This window comes from Erinaceus europaeus, chromosome 2 (assembly GCF_950295315.1).
Source record: "Erinaceus europaeus chromosome 2, mEriEur2.1, whole genome shotgun sequence".
In the NCBI taxonomy this organism is placed as follows: Eukaryota; Metazoa; Chordata; class Mammalia; order Eulipotyphla; family Erinaceidae; genus Erinaceus; species Erinaceus europaeus.
Window position 1 is genome coordinate 204,218,731 of NC_080163.1, and position 15,933 is coordinate 204,234,663.

General features: G+C 56.1%; 1 protein-coding gene across 3 annotated transcripts in view; it reads right to left on the reverse strand.

The window, feature by feature from the left end:
- Positions 1-15,933, reverse strand: part of PPP3CA (protein phosphatase 3 catalytic subunit alpha) — a 108,164-nt gene that overhangs the window by 32,244 nt on the left and 59,987 nt on the right. For all 3 annotated transcript variants that reach the window (XM_060186351.1, XM_060186350.1, XM_060186352.1), the window contains exon 2: positions 7,360-7,560. In XM_060186351.1, the coding sequence (XP_060042334.1) occupies positions 7,360-7,560 (201 nt within the window). The remainder of the gene's footprint in view (positions 1-7,359; positions 7,561-15,933) is intronic.

A 15,933-nucleotide genomic window follows, 5' to 3' on the forward strand; every position in this document is an offset into this window, starting at 1 on the left:
TCCCCTGCAGGTGGGGAGCTGGGGACTCGAACCGGGATCCTTATGCGGGTCTTTGTGCTTTATGTCATGTGCGCTTAACCCACTGCGTTACCCCCTGACTCCGTGCATTTATTTTATTAACTGAGTTCTGCTCAGCTCTGGTTTATGGAGGTACTGGGGACTGAAGCTGAGACTTTGGAGTCTCAGGCACGAGCGTCTCTTTATATAACCTTTATGCTATTTGCCCCACCTTGTGAGCTCTCTTGACAACCCATTTCTCTTTTTCATGTCTATTTTTCACCAGCTACTCCAGAGCTCTTTCTTCAAACACAAGAAGGAGACACTGGAACGTGACAGGCCAGCCAGATGGGCTGCATAAAAGAGCAGCAAACACACCAGCAAACTCCTTCCTTTTCACTTGTGCCATCAACAGATTAGACCAGGATGGTGAAAGTCAGAGCCACGGAACCCGGGCTCCAGGAGGATGTGGAGGCCTGCGGTTCACCAGCCTGCTGTGCCCAGAGAACTCTCCGTCTTCACGCTAAGGCCGCTGGGCTCTGCCAGGGGGCAGGCGGGTCCCCGACACTCAGGTCTGGGATGGGGGCAGCTTGGGCTTAGCGTGAGGCTCCAGATCTGCAGGCCCCAGGCCCCCGAGGCTGCGGGCTGACGCTCATGGCAGACCCCAGAGGCGTTCTGGCCGTTCTCTGAACACTTCAAAAGCCGAGGTCTCCTGGAAACAGCAACGGCCTTATTTCTTCACAAAAGCAGGAGCTGCAGCGGAAGCGTGGCGGCTAACTCTTAGGGCTCATCAAGATGGTTCCCACTACAGCTGCACTGACAGCACCAAAAGGCTCAGGGCTGTCTTGTGTGCACAGAGGGGTTTGCCGTTCCCACCTGAGACCCCCACCCAGCAGGGCACTGCCCTACAGACGCCTCTCTTCTCCCTTCTAGGTGTCCTCTGCCCGGGGTCCTGGCCGCCCACTCTGTTCCTTCTGGACTCGGGGGTGGTGGCTCCTGAGGTGACTGAACTCAGCACCTGTCTGTTGCTTCTATCTGCTTTCCTGATTACCCCACAAACTGCCAATCTAATCATGCAAAAGCCCTGTTTACCTAGTACGGCCCAGAAGTGGCGTGATCACGGTGAAATCGGTGCAGGTGTTTGGGCAACAGGAAAGGCGGGGGGGGGGGGGGTCCCTCACCCGTGACTGGGGCTTCCTCGGGAATGGTGATTTCAAGGTTAGTCTAATTTTCGTCAATTGGAAATGATGGAATTTTGTTGTGCGTGGGGACTGCTAACAATGGCCAATCCAGTGGAGCAAGGGGCTTCCTCCTCTCCTCTGACAGCGTGTGGAAAGCAGGGCGTGCGGAAAGCAGGGCATGCGGCTGGCTGCTGGGTGTCTGCCGAGGGGTCGTGGACTCCCCAGCCACCAGGGGAAGCTTCTCTCACAGAACAGCAAGACTTTTAGTTACGGAGTCACAGCTCTGGCAGGGACTCTCATTCCATCTGCAGACCCCTTTCTGTCTTTGGTGTCACTGCTAGGTGTCCTAGACCAAATGCACATAGTCTGCCTCACTCAGAAATAATCTACTTTATTTACTAATTCATTTACTGTTTCAATGAGAGATACACAGAGAAAGAGAGAGGTCTCAGAGCCCTGCTGATAGCATCATGGCTATGCAAACAGACTCTCCTGCCTGAGGCTCCAAAGCCCCAGGTTCAGTCCCCTGCACCACCATAAGCCAGAGCTGAGAAGGGCCCTGGTGTTTCTCTCTGTGTCTCTTTCTGCATCTCTCTCACAAATAAAAAAAAAATTGAAAAAGAAGCAAATAAATTATTTATTTGCTTAATAAGAGAGATAGAAGGGTAGATTGGAAGGAGGAGGGAGAGAGAGAGGGAGAGAGATAGATATCTCAGAGCCCTGCTCAGCTCTGGCTGATGGTGGAGCTGGGGATTGAACCTGGGGCTTTGGGGCCTCAGGTAGGAGCATCAGTTTGCAGAACCACTGTGCTGTCTCCCCAGCTCAATAAAACATTTTAAAGAAGCAGTGATTGAGGTGATGATAACTCTGTCTTTCTTGCCACCTTTTTAAAAAAATATTTTTATTTTTTAATATTTATTTATTTTCCCTCTTGCTGCCCTTTTTTTTTGTTGTTGTAGTTATTATTGTTGTTATAGATGTCATCATTGAGAGGACACCCAGAGATCCTGCAGAGCTCAGGTCCCCTACCGGGGAGCCCCGGTCCTCATCAGCACCTCCTCACTCACTGTCCCCATGGAGCCCTGCCAGGGAAACGCCTCCCACGAGGAAAGAGCTCACAGACCCAGCACCCACTGCAGCTTCTAACTTCCTGAAGGCAGAGACAGAGAGAGCAGGGAGACACCTCACCTCCCAGCTGGCCTGCCGAGGCCTCCGGCCACCTGCAGAGCCCCAGCCTGTAGCTGCTGGCTGAGCCCTGGGCCACACAGGCTCAGTGCACGGTCCAGGTGTCTCAGTTGGCAGGCTTCTGGAAATGCCCACCTGGTCTCACAAGACTCAGAACACAGGGTGGCTGGGGACAGCCTCAGTTTTCACTGGAAAACTCAGTGAATTCTCATCTTGCGTTTTTTTTTTTTATTATTATTATTTCCCTTTTGTTGCCTTGGTGTTTTTTTATTGTTGTTGTTGATGTCGTCGTTGTTGGATAGGACAGAGAGAAATGGAGAGAGGAGGGGAAGACAGAGAGGGGGGAGAGAAAGACAGACACCTGCAGACCTGCTTCACCGCCTGTGAAGCGACGCCCCTGCAGGTGGGGAGCCGGGGCTCGAACTGGGATCCTCACTTCGGTCCTTGTGCTTTGCACCATGTGTGCTTAACCCGCTGCCCTGCCGCCCAACTCCCCATCTTGCTGCTTTTAAGATGATAAAATACCAGTTCTCTTTCACATGGGATAGTCACAGGGAAAGCACATGAATCTATGCTTGTGTGTGTTTGTGCGTCTGTGTGCGTGTGTGTTACTGTATCTGCATGTACAGGCTGTGGGTGATGCCAGGGGTGGGGCGGTGTCCCAGGAGAGGGGGTAGCTGCAGCCCTGAGTGGAGGCCCCACCCTGGGGAGAGCCTTGGCTGCCCCACACAGGTGGGGAATGGACTGAGTGTCCCCCGCACCCAGTGCCCCTGGATCCTGAGTGTCCCCCGCACCCAGTGCCCCTGGATCCTGAGTGTCCCCCGCACCCAGTGCCCCTGGATCCTGAGTGTCCCCCGCACCCAGTGCTTCTGGATGCCCCTGGGCTCCACTGAGCTTCAGGTGGGGATATGGGGGTGGCTTGGCCCTGGGGGAGGCATCCTGGTCCTGGGGATCCTGCCTAACAGCACCCAGCTAGAATCCTAACAGCACCCAGGCAGAGCCCTAACAGCACCCAGCTAGAATCCTAACAGCACCCAGTTAGAATCCTAACAGCACCCAGGCAGAGCCCTAACAGCACCCAGCTAGAATCCTAACAGCACCCAGTTAGAATCCTAACAGCACCCAGCTAGAATCCTAACAGCACCCAGCTAGAATCCTAACAGAACCCAGCTAGAATCCTAACAGCACCCAGGTACAGCCTCAGGAGCACCCAGGGTGTGGCCCGGCAGGAGCAGTGCTTCCTCTCAACATGGTGACACTCTGGGGGAACAGCTGCCTTCCCAGGAGTCTTCACACCCCTGGACGGATGTGCTGGGTCAGGGGTGGACATGGTGGGTCAGGGGTGGACATGGTGGGTCAGGGGTGGACATGGTGGGTCCCAGGTGGACATGGTGGGTCCAGGGTGGACATGGTGGGTCCCAGATGGACATGGTGGGTCAGGGGTGAAATGGTGGGTCCCAGATGGGCATGGTGGGTCAGGAGTTGACCCCAGATAATACCCCAGATATTTTCATGACTTTTTAAAAGTGTTATTTATTTATTGGCTAGAAACAGAAATTCTGAGGGGGTTAGGGCTGCTCATACAGGGTCCTGGGTTCGAACATTGGCCCACTGGAGCCAGAGTGGCATCTGCTTCTCTCTCTCTCTCTCTCTGTCTTAGATGAGTCATGGCCGCTGAGCTCCCAGAACTCACAGGAGAATGCACCTGTGACCCAGCGGTTCCTCGACAGACAGGCTCCCAGCTCCCAGGCAGCAGGGAGCTTCCAGATGGTTCTCTCCTCATAATGCACAGCCCGCACTGGGAGGAGGAGGAGGTTGCCATAGCAACATGGCTCCTCAGAGAGGCGTGAAACCCCACATCCATTTTTTTTTTTTTTTTTTTGCTCTTTGTTTTGCAGAAAGAGCTTCAGGGGGAACAAACACTGTAAAATCATTATGCAGTCAGATAGCAGGAAGTAAAGGGGTAACAGCAGGCAAGGGGCAGGGAGCTCACAAAGGATCAGTCACCATAACACAGCCAGTATCCCTGTCCCAAGGACACCTGGCAGGAACAGAGACCCCCCCCAAGAGCTGGGAGTGGGGATGAGGGGTGGGGGGCTGATCCCTGAGAGACAACTGGTTCCAGGTAAACTTTTGTAGCTTTTGTTCTCCTGGGGACTGATCCTAAGGAACCAAACACACCCATCTGAAAAGATCTGTGTGCACCTATGTTCATAGCAGCACAATTTGTAACAGTCAAAGCCTGTAAGCAACCCAGGTGTCCAATAGCAGATGAGTGGCTGAGAAAGCTGTCTAGATACACAATGGAATACTACTCAGCTGTGAAGAATGATGAAGGAATCATGTTAATTGAGATCAGCCAGAAAGCTCAGGGCTGGGCTGTGTGTCTTGCATGTAGCCCAAGTTTGAGCTCCTGCTCCTCTGTGTTCTCTCTCTCTCTCTCTCTCTGCCCTTCTCTCTCTCTCACTCGCTTGCTCGCTGGGCACGGGAGACACACACGCGTGTCTCTGTGGCAGAGTTCCAGAGTCTGGGAGGAGAAGCAGATGGAGGTGGTGGGCGGGAAGATGGCTTTTCCCCGGGAGGAGGCAGAGCTGTGTCCACAGGAGCTGGGCGGGGGCTGCCACCATGTGGTGGCATCTGCTGGCACCCACGCCGACCCTTGGCTTGTCTGTCCATCCGTCCGCCCGGAGGAGCAGCAGCCCCGTGCGCCTGCTCAAGGCAGGGGCCCGGGTGCCGGTGTGGCTGGCGTCACCCCTCAGGAGCGAGCCCTTTACCCAGCCCTCTGCTCCTACGGCCCCTCCTGCCCAAGGGATAGAGCCCGGGCTCCTCCCTGGCAGGAAGCTGCAGCCCTGGGAGGACGTGTCCCTCCAGAGACCTGCTCCGGTGCTGCCCTCCCAACATGCCCCTCTGCCTGGGCGCAGCTGTACCCTGGGGCTCTGGGACCCCCGCGGGGACTCTCAGCTCCCCCCTTGCTGGGCTGTAGCCCCTCCAGGACCCCATGGCCCTGGGTGCTGCAGGGCCTGGACACTCTTTCTGTAGAACAGAGACCATCCAACTGCTGATACCTGAGGGAGGGGCAGCTGGCTCCCCCCACAGATGACCTCATCCAAGGACCTGGGTTCGAGCCCCTGCTCCCCACCCACTCCCCCCCGACGGCACCACGTCCAGTGCCTGTGTCTAAAAGGGCCGAGGACCAAGCAGAGAGAAGGCTGGAGCCCCCGCCCCCGTCTGGGTAGTCAGACACAGACTAGCCCGCAGGCTACCTGCCTTCACTTTGCTCGTGGGGCTTCTGCCTGCCGGCGCCACCACCAACACACTCTCCACAGACAGTGGGTGAGAGGGCAGAGATGCGGAGGCCCCCCCCCCCCCCAGCTTCCAGGTGTGAGGTGAGCCCATGGGGGGCGGCCTGGGACTTGGTCCCTGCCCTCGGTCGAGTGCGTGCGCCCTTGGCGAGTGAGGCAGCTCCCAAACCCCAGCTCTGTGTAGTTTTAACATCTATTATTATTATTACAATCATTATTTTCCCACCAGGGTTGTCTCGGGATCAGTGCTGGCACTATGAATCCACTGTTGCCGGTGTCTATTTGTCCTGATTTTTTTTCTTGCTATTTTATTGGGTATGAGAGAGAAATTGAGGAGGGGAGATAGAGAGGGAGAGAGAAAGAGATGCCTGCAGCCCTGCTTCACCACTCTGAAGCTGGAAGTCAGGTTCTTGCGGGGTGGGGGGGGGCTCCTTGTGCATAATACTATGCTTAACCAGGTGCGCCAAGGCCTGGCCCCTGATCTTTTTATTAGATGGATGGAGAGAAACTGACATGGGAAAGGGAGACAACGAGGGAGAGAGACAGAGAGACCCCTGCAGCCCTGCTTTACTACTTGTGAAGCTTTCCCCTGCAGGTGGGGACCGGGGGCTCGAACCCGGGTCCTTGTGCCCTGTGACATGTGTGCTCACCCAGCTGCGCCACTGCCCGGCTCCTGCTTTTGGACTTTTCTCAGTGTGAAAACCTGCCAGTTTAGCAGAGCCCACGAAGGGGAGGTCAAAAGCTGTGACACCTGACTCCATCCACACCAGGAGGATTCTGGACAAGGCACAGCTCCTCAACTGATCTGTTTGTTTCTCAGGACGGGTGGAGGAGGGAGAGAGAAGGAGAGAGAGGAGCCTCGGGTGGCAATCTGGGCTCTACACCATGGAGCTGGGCCCCCAAAACACGTAAAAGGTGGGCAAAGGGGTCTGCAGGCGCCTGGGCCCGTGGGCGCAGAGCCCCAGGGAAGCAAAAGCGCACGGACGTGAGTGAGTGCCCCACGCTGGCTCTGGGCCACCGCCTGCAGCCCCATGAGGCGCGCCCGGTGCCTCCCAGTGCCGAGCGTGAGGACGGGGACAGGCTTCTCCCTCCTCCGAACGTTCCTCCACCTTCTCGGGTGTCCAGACAGAGGCTGCCAGAGAGGGAGAGACGCGAAGACGCGGAGGCGCCGGCCAAAGCTACCCTAGCACATGGCTGTGCTCCCACGGGCTGGCCGGGGCTCGGACCCAGGTCTCACTGTGATAAAGTGTGCTCGCTCTGCCAGGTGAGCCACCTCTCGGGCCTGGGCACTCCACCCCTTGCGGGTGCTTTTATTTATTTAGTGTGAGGAAGAGAGCCAGAGGCCCAGGAGTCCAGAGCCCAGCTCTCCAACGGGCTGAGCTGGCCCGGCCCCGCCCGGCCCTCCCGCGTGGGCCCCCCCATTTGTGCTTCCTCAGGCAGCCTGTTCACCTTTCTAGTAAAGGATCTACCTAACTGCAGTGAGAGAGAGAGAGAGAGAGAGAGAGAGAGAGAGACAGAGACAGACAGACTTGGGGTGTTGTGCTGGAGAGTCCAGGGGAGGCCGGGTGGGAGGGGCGAGAGTGCAAGGGAAACACCTCTGGTGCTGGGTGCTGACTTGCCCGCCTGGGCGGGGTCTGGCTGGGGGAGCAGGCTGGCAGCAGGTCCCCTGGGGGCGCAGCCGCGGGCGGGCTGACCTGTGACGGGTGCGTCTACGTCCAGCAGATTCTTCTCCTGCCGCAGGATGGCGGCGCCCTCGGTCACGATGCGCAGGGCCGCGGCCTCCTCCAGGCGGCCCTCCTTCATCAGGTGCGCCTTGAGCACGTCCACCCGTGGGCGCCCATCCCCGTCAAATGCCTCCTTGGCCGACAGCCGCTGGCTGGGAGGGAAGGGCACCGCTGCAAGAGAGGGGCCGTCAGCCGGTTTCTGCGCCGTGCTCCCTGGACGCTCCTCCCTGGGACGGGGCTCCTCCTAGGGGGATCCCAGGGACGGTGCTCCTCCCAGGGATGGTGCTCCCTAAGGGGATCTCAGGATGGTGCTACCCAAGGGGGGATCCCAGGACGATGCTCCCTAAGGGGGATCCCAGGATGGTGATCCCCAAGGGCGATCCCAGGATGATGCTCCCTGGAAGGTGCTCCCCAGGACGGTGCTCACAAACTCCTCCCCAGGACAGTGCTCCTGAAGCCACACCCAGGATGCTGCTGCCTTAACCCCACTCTGATGTTCCCCCCCCATCCTCCCCAAGGACCGTGCTCCCTCAGCCGCCCCAAACGTGCTCCCTGAACTCCATCCATGGATGGATGGGGGTCTCCACCTGCCCCTCTGCAGGGCCTCACAGGCATCAGCCTTATGCCCGTGGGGCTCTGTGGGGGCCATGGGGGTGTCAGGGTCCCGGCAGAGTGGTGCCCAGTGTCTGGCTGGTCACTGATGGGGGGATGGACAGTGTACAGCCAGGCGGGCTTCCCTCTGGCCCACAAGGGGCAGGTCTCCCTGCATGCCCATGGCTGCCTCACCCCACACAGAGGGGGCAGGGCAGAGGGGGCGACTGGGGGCCCCTCCTCAGGATGACCACTCTGACATCTAGTGATTTCAGGAGAGGACAAGGCCAGCACTGCTCTGTGCCAGTGGGGGTGGCGGATGGGGCTGACACCTGTCCACACACACAGAGACACCTGTCCACACACAGAGACACTTGTTTGCACACAGAGGCACCTGTCCATACACAGAGAGACACCTATCCACACACAGAGACACTTGTTTGCACACAGAGACACCTGTCCACACACAGAGACACTTGTTTGCACACAGAGGCACCTGTCCATACACACAGAGACACCTGTCCGCACACACAGACACCTGTCTGCACACACAGAGATACCTGTCCACACAGAGGCACCTGTCCATACACACAGAGACACCTGTCCGCACACACAGAGACACCTATCCACACACACAGACACCTGTCCACACACACAGACACCTATCCACACACACAGACACCTGTCCACACACAGAGACACCTATCCACACACACAGACACATGTCCACAGAGACACTTGTCCATACAGAGACACCTGTCCACACACAGAGACACCTGACCACACACATAGACACCTATCTACACACACAGACACATGTCCACAGAGACACATGTCCACACACATAGACACCTATCCACACACACAGACACCTATCCACACACAGAGACACCTATCCACACACAGAGACACCTGTCCACACACATAGACACCTATCCACACACACAGACACCTATCCACACACAGAGACACCTGTCCACACAGAGACACCTGACCACACACACAGACACCTGTCCACACACAGAGACACATGTCCACACAGAGACACCTGTCCACACACAGAGACACCTGACCACACACACAGACACCTGTCCACACACAGAGACACCTGTCCACACACAGAGACACATGTCCACACACACAGGAGACACACTATAGGTTGCTTTCCCAGTGACAGACAGACAGACAGACAGACAGACAGACAGACAGACAGACAGACTAATGAGAGACAGAAGAGTGAGCCCAACGGCCACCTCAGCCCAGCCAAAGTCAAGTGCAGTCTCTGCTGCTGTCAGACAGACAGTCACAGGAACAAGTCCTGTGATGGCCACACAACTGTCACAGTTTCAGACAGGTCAAGGCAGGTGCACAGTCACTGGACACGGCGACTCAGGTGACACTGGACAGTGGTCAGAGAGAACAGGGCTACTGAAAAAGGAATGCCAACAGATCCCCACTGTGTGATGCCGACTGTGTCCCTGCAGCCGTGCTTCACCGCTCATGAATCTGTCTCCTGCAGGTGGCAACCCGGGCCCTCACACATAGGGCTGTTATTTTATTTTACTTACTATTATTTTTTTTTTGAAAACTTAAGTTTTTCAAATCACCTATTTATTAGATAGAGACAGTCAGAAATTGCAAGAAAGGGGGAGACAGAGAAGGAAAGAGACAGACACCTGCAGTCCTGCTTCACCAGTCATGAAGCTTCCCCCCTGCAGGTGGGGACCGGGGGCTTGAACCTGGGTCCTTGCACAGGGTGACATGTGCGCTCAGGCAGCTGTGCCACCTCCCAGCCCCAGCGAGGTTATTTTACACAGGCCTACTCTGCAGTGCTATGCTTTCTTAGAAACACGCCGTCAGCGGTGGTCTCCGTCAACAACACTAAGCTGGCCCCAAGCCCTGCGGGGATGAACTGGGCAAAGCACATCTCCGCATTTACTTATTGCGAACATTCTCTTCCCTGGAGAACAAGGCCACAGAAACCCAGAAGCAAAACACGGCGCTGGGGTCAAGCTGCACTGGCCTCCCGAGACAGCGTCCCCAAGGTGCTGGCAGTTATCACTCAGCTGAGAAAGCTCAGAGCAGTGTCCTCCCCCAGGCCGGGCGGGCGGGACTCTGATTTGGATTCAGGGGGAGCACCCGGGAGCCCCCAGACAGAGGAGCCTGTGGCCGATCGACGCTGCCAGCCAGCCGAGACATGAGCTCAGGGGCCTCGGTGCCCCAGGACCTGAGCCCAGCCGCTCTGCACACCAGCTCCCAGGGCAGCACCCGTCCCCGGGCAGGGACGGATCCTGAAGGATGGCCTCAGACCCTTGCGCCCGGCCCCGGGAGCCGCTCTCAGTGCCCCCCAACACCATCTCCACAGGGCCGGTGAGGTGAGGGGGTGCCGCGGCTAGGTGGAGGGCGCAACCTCGCTGTGCACGAGAGACCCTGCTTATCGATTGGTGAGCGGGCCTGCGCTCAACCTCCACCGGGGCCAGCAGTCACTCACAGACCGCCGTAGGCGACGGACAGGCGGACAAGGAGGGCGGCGGGGTCTCCTGCTCATGCTCCTCACGGCTGGGGGTGCTGGAGACCCTGCCCCTCTCTGTCCCTCTCTGGGGCACAGTCCTGAGGCGGCCACCCCACGCTGAGGACACTGCCCAAAGCCCGTACCCCATCCAAAGGAGAACACGCCTCCTTCTTCCCAGAGACGGGGAGGCAGCAGGCGCTTGCCCGAGCAGCTGACTTGCAGCTCATGGTCATGAGGCCCTGCGGGGGCCACCCCCAAGTCTGGGTCCACAGCTGCAGCCCCCTCACGGACAGGCAGGTACACTGCAGAGCGGCAGGCTGAGTAGAGTCTCACAGGGAAGGGCAGGGAGACAGTACAGGGGTTCCGCAAGATGCTCTGAGGCCCCGGGTTCAATCCCCAGCACCACCATCAGCCAGAGCTGAGGAGGGTTCTGGATAAAAACAAACAAATAACTCCTCCTCCTACTACTAGTGCTGGTAAGACAGCATAAAGGCTGTGCAAACAGACTCTCTCTGATGCCCTGAGGCCCTGGGTTCAAAACCCAGCACCATCATCAGTCAGAGCTGAGCAGGGCACTCTCTGGTCTCTGCTATATAAATGAATACAAATGATTTTCCTTTATTACCCAAAGAATCTAAGAAAACCAGACCCTGTAGGTTGTTCTTCTGATTGTTTTTCTTCAAAACTAATTGGTAAATAAAAATAATTGTTGTTGTCTCGTCTTGTCTTTTTGCCTCCAGGGTTATTATTGAGGCTTGGTGTCGGCATTACAAATCCATCACTTCTTCCCCCCCCTCATTTTTGTTGCCCTTGTTGTTTTCTTGTTGTAGTTATTGTTACTGATGTCATCGTTGGCTAGGACAGAGAGAAATGGAGAGAGGAGGGGGAGGCAGAGAGGGGGAGAGAAAGACAGACACCTGCAGACCTGCTTCACCGCCTGGGAAGCGACTCCCCTGCAGGTGGGGAGCCGGGGGCTCGAACCGGGATCCTCATGCCGGTCCTTGCGCTTTGCACCACCTGTGCACTTAGCCTGCTGCGCCACCTACCGCCCGCCCGCCCGGCCCCCATCCAAACCCACCACTTCTGGCAACCATTTTCCCATTTTATTGGACAGAGCAGAGAGAGATTGAGAGAAAAGAGGGAGACAGAGAGGGACAGAGAGGGACAGAGACAAAGACACTTGCAGACCTGCTTCACCACTTGTGAAGTTTTCCCCTGCAGGTGGGGAGCCGGGGCTCAGACCCCAGTCCTTGTGCGTGGGAATATGTGCGCTCGACTGTCTGCACCCCAGCCGACCGCCAACATCACTGTTTTTCCAGAACATCTGGGCTGGGTGGTGGTGAACCTGGTTGAGCACACATGTTACAATGCTCAAGGACCTGGTCCCCAAGCAGGGCTGCAGGTGTCTCTCTTTCTCTCTCCCTATCACTCCCACCCTGCCAATGTCTGGCTATCTCTATCTAATAAAGATAATACTAATAATAAAAAAGAAAACTTAAAAAAAAAATCAATCAATAAGTAAAGAACATGTATGCTATATGCAGTGTAGACTTTCTCCTGTTGGAAGTCCAGCGGAAATTAAAGCAAAAGGATAAAGGAAGAGAAAGTGTTTGTATGACTTTGAAGACAAGTGTGGGCTTGGGTACAGCAAGCTGCCGAGAAGACGGCAAGTTTTCTCACAAAGCAAAATCCTGAACAGCACGTGGACTTTACTAGAGCAGCTTCCCCGGGACTGGTGAGGCGGCGACTCCCTCGCACCCGCACCCGGGGGAACCAATTACCGCTCTTAGACCAAGCCAAGCCGTAAACAAAACAGAGCCCATCTGCCACTCAGAACCCTCCCTCCAAACTAGTCACACCAGGGCTTTCTGAGGGAAGAAGGTGAGTCTGTCCCGGAAAGAGAGACTCTAGGCTGCAGCCCCTCAGGAGAGAGGCCAGTGCAGCTGCACTGTGGAGACAGGACCTCTCTCTCTGTCACTGTTCCAGGCTCTCTCTGTTTCTCTCATTCTCTATGTCTCTCTCTCCCTCTCTCCATCTCTCTCTGTGTCTCTCTCCCTCCCTCTCCCTTCCTCTCCTCTCTTCTGATATCTCTATCTGTCTCTCTGTGTCTCTCTCCCTCCCTCTCCCTTCCTCTCCTCTCTTCTGATATCTCTATCTGTCTCTCTGTGTCTCTCCCTTCTCCTTCTAGTCTCTCTGTCTCTTCTTCCCCTCTCTCACTTTGCTTCTGTCTCTGTGTCTCCCTGTGCCTCTATCTCTCTCCCCTTTCTCTCTCTCTTTGTCTCTCTGCGGCTCTCTTTCCCTCCCTTTTTCTTTCTCACTCTGTCTCTCTGTGGTTCTCTTTCCTTCCCCTTTTCTCTCTCACTCTCTGTGACTCTCTCTCCCGCCCCTTTTTTCTCTCATCCTCTCTCTCTCCCTCCTTCTCTCAGTACTTTTCCTAGTCCAGAGGCAGCTGTCCCCATCACAGAGCATCAGGGAGTGTCCTGGATGCCAGGCACAGGGTGTCCCCACACCTGTCCCCCAGCCACACAGACAGCTGATGACAAGAAGCTCCAGGCATGTTGTGTCTGCACAGGCATCCAGGGGGACAGAGTGGAGGGCTGACTTGGGGGACACTCAGAGACCTGGGTGTGACCCGCATGTCTGAAGCCCTTTGCTCTCACCCCACACTCCCTCTAAGGAGCACTAGCAGGACCTGAGCAGGGTCGTGACCAGATCCGGCTGATGCCAGGCTGGGTTCGTCTCTGACCTGAGAACAGGAATTCTGAGCTCCCAGCCCACCACCCCTCAGCTCTGTCCCCCTCCGCCTCAGTCTCTGAGGGTTCCCCCTAAGTCCGTCCTCAGCCCTGTCCCCCTCCGCCTCGGTCTCTGAGTGTCCCCCTAAGTCCGTCCTCAGCTCTGTCCCCCTCCACCTCGGTCTCTGAGTGTCCCCCTAAGTCCGTCCTCAGCTCTGTCCCCCACCGCCTCAGTCTCTGAGTGTCCCAAGTCTGTCCTCAGTTCTGTCCCCCCCACTCCACCCAGGTGTCTGATCTCCCAAAGCTCTTTAGTCCTTGCACCCCAAGGAGGGGGAGAGTCGATGGAGCCCAATGGCCACATGTGCTCTCAGTCGTGTTCCCCACACCTGCAGGACAAGCAGCTCCTGTTCCCAGTGAAACAGCTGTGGAGGCAGCATGCCCACACATGCCCTCACATGCCTGCACACACCCTCACATGCCTGCACACGCCCTCACATGCCTGCACACATCCTCACACGCCCACACACATGCCCTCACACGCCTGCACACGCCCTCACATTCCCGCACACGCCTGCACACACCATCACACACCTGCACATGCCCTCACACGCCCTCACATGCCTGCACACACCCTCACATGCCCACACAAACCCTCACACGCCTACATATGCCCTCACACGCCCGCACACGCCCTCACACACCCGCACATGTCCTCACACGCCTGCACACACCCTCACACACCCGCACACGCCTGCACATGCCCTCACACGCCCGCACATGCCTGCACACGCCTCCCAGGTGAGCAGTCTGCAGTGCCCATGCATGGGGTGGTGTGGGGTCCTGCTCCTGCTTCACTCTGGGGTGAGCTGAGGGCCAGCATGGGGCAGATTCCTAATGGAGGCAGGCAGAGGGGAAGGGAAGGAGAAGCACAGGCCAGGGAGGAAGAGAAAGAGATAGAGTCACGGAGGGGAACTGGGCTCCCCCCCTCAGGGTCCAAGGGGAGAGGCAGATGCATATCCACAAGACAGGGAGGTGCCAGTGCTTCCCAGTTGAATCAAAGGAGTTTGGTCTTTACTATGAAGTAGTAATTAGGTCAGTGAAATAAGAAAAAATCCCTTCAAAAGATCTAGTGTAACTGAGAGACTTCTCCCTCTGCCTCTGTGAGTCCAATGTGGACAATCTGAAGTCCCTCCAGCATCACTGCTGTCTGCCCAGCCTGCCTCTCTGTGAGGCCAACCTGTCTTCACAAACACCAGGAGGCTGAACAGTCCCCTCACTCCCTTCAGATTCTAAAGTCTAAAGTAACAGCTCACTTGGAGAAAACAAAGGGGAAAGCCAAATGGAACAATGGAAACTGCAGGTCGCCCAGCACCCAGATAAGACAGGAACACAAACACTGGGTCTCAGTACTGGGGGTACGCTGGAACCAGCTGCTGGCTGGGAGAGGGACAAAGACCTTGGGAGGGGTGGGGCGTGCAGGGGAAGGGAGGGCCCTGAGCACTGGGAAGTGTGTGTGTCTATGTGTGTGTGGTGAGAGAGAGTGTGTGTGAGTGTGTGTGAGAGTGTGAGTGTGGTGAGAGAGTGTGTGTGAGTGTGTGTGGTGAGAGAGCGAGTGTGTGTGTGAGCCGAGTGTGTGTGTTGAGAGAGAGAGTGTGTGGTGAGAGAGAGAGTGTGTGTGTTGTGAGAGTGTGAGTGTGGTGAGAGTGTGTGTGTGTGTGTGTGTGTGTGGTGAGAGAGAGTGTGTGTGAGCTGAGTGTGTGAGAGAGAGTGTGTGTGTGTTGTGAGAGTGTGGTGAGAGAGTGTGTGAGTGTGGTGAGAGAGAGTGTGTATGTGTGAGCTGAGTGTGTGAGAGTGTGTGTGTTGTGAGAGTGTGAGTATGGTGAGAGTGTGTGTGTGTGTATGAGGTGAGAGTGTGTGTGTGTGTGTGACTGTGAGAGTGTGTATGAGGTGAGAGAGTGTGTTTGTGTGACTGTGAGAGTGTGTGTATGAGGTGAGAGTGTGTGTGTCTGTGAGTATGGTGAGAGTGTGTGTGTGTGACTGTGAGAATGTGTGTATGAGATGAGAGTGTGTGTGTCTGTGAGTATGGTGAGAGTGTGTGTGTGTGTGTGTGACTGTGAGAGTGTGTGTATGAGATGAGAGTGTGTGTGTCTGTGAGTATGGTGAGAGAGTGTGTGTGTGTGTGTGACTGTGAGAGTGTGTGTATGAGGTGAGAGTGTGTGTGTCTGTGAGTATGGTGAGAGTGTGTGTGTTTGTGTGTGTGCATGTGAGAATGTGTGTGCGACTGAGATATGTGTGCATGGTTGTGAGTGTGTGTGAACATATGTGTGTGTGACTGTACGTATTAATATGGGTGTGTGTGTCTCATCTACTGCTTAGTACACTTGCTGACTCACCAGTCATTTCAAACAGTACCCCCAGGGCCACCCAAGGTGAACAATAAAACTACTCCCTGACCTGTGGAGGTGGCTCAGTGGGCGGAAGGCAGGACTTCCATGTGAGATCCTGGGTTCAAACCTGCTCAGCATCTGCTGAAGAGGGGACTCTGGTCTCTCTGTGTCATTTGTAAGGCAAATAAGTTAGTAATTATTATTAATATTATTATTATTATTTGCCTCCAGGGGAGGGGCTTGGTGCCACCCACTACTCCTGGAGGCTATTTTTTCCATTTTATTGGCTAGGACAGAGAGAAATTGAGAGGAGGGAGAGATA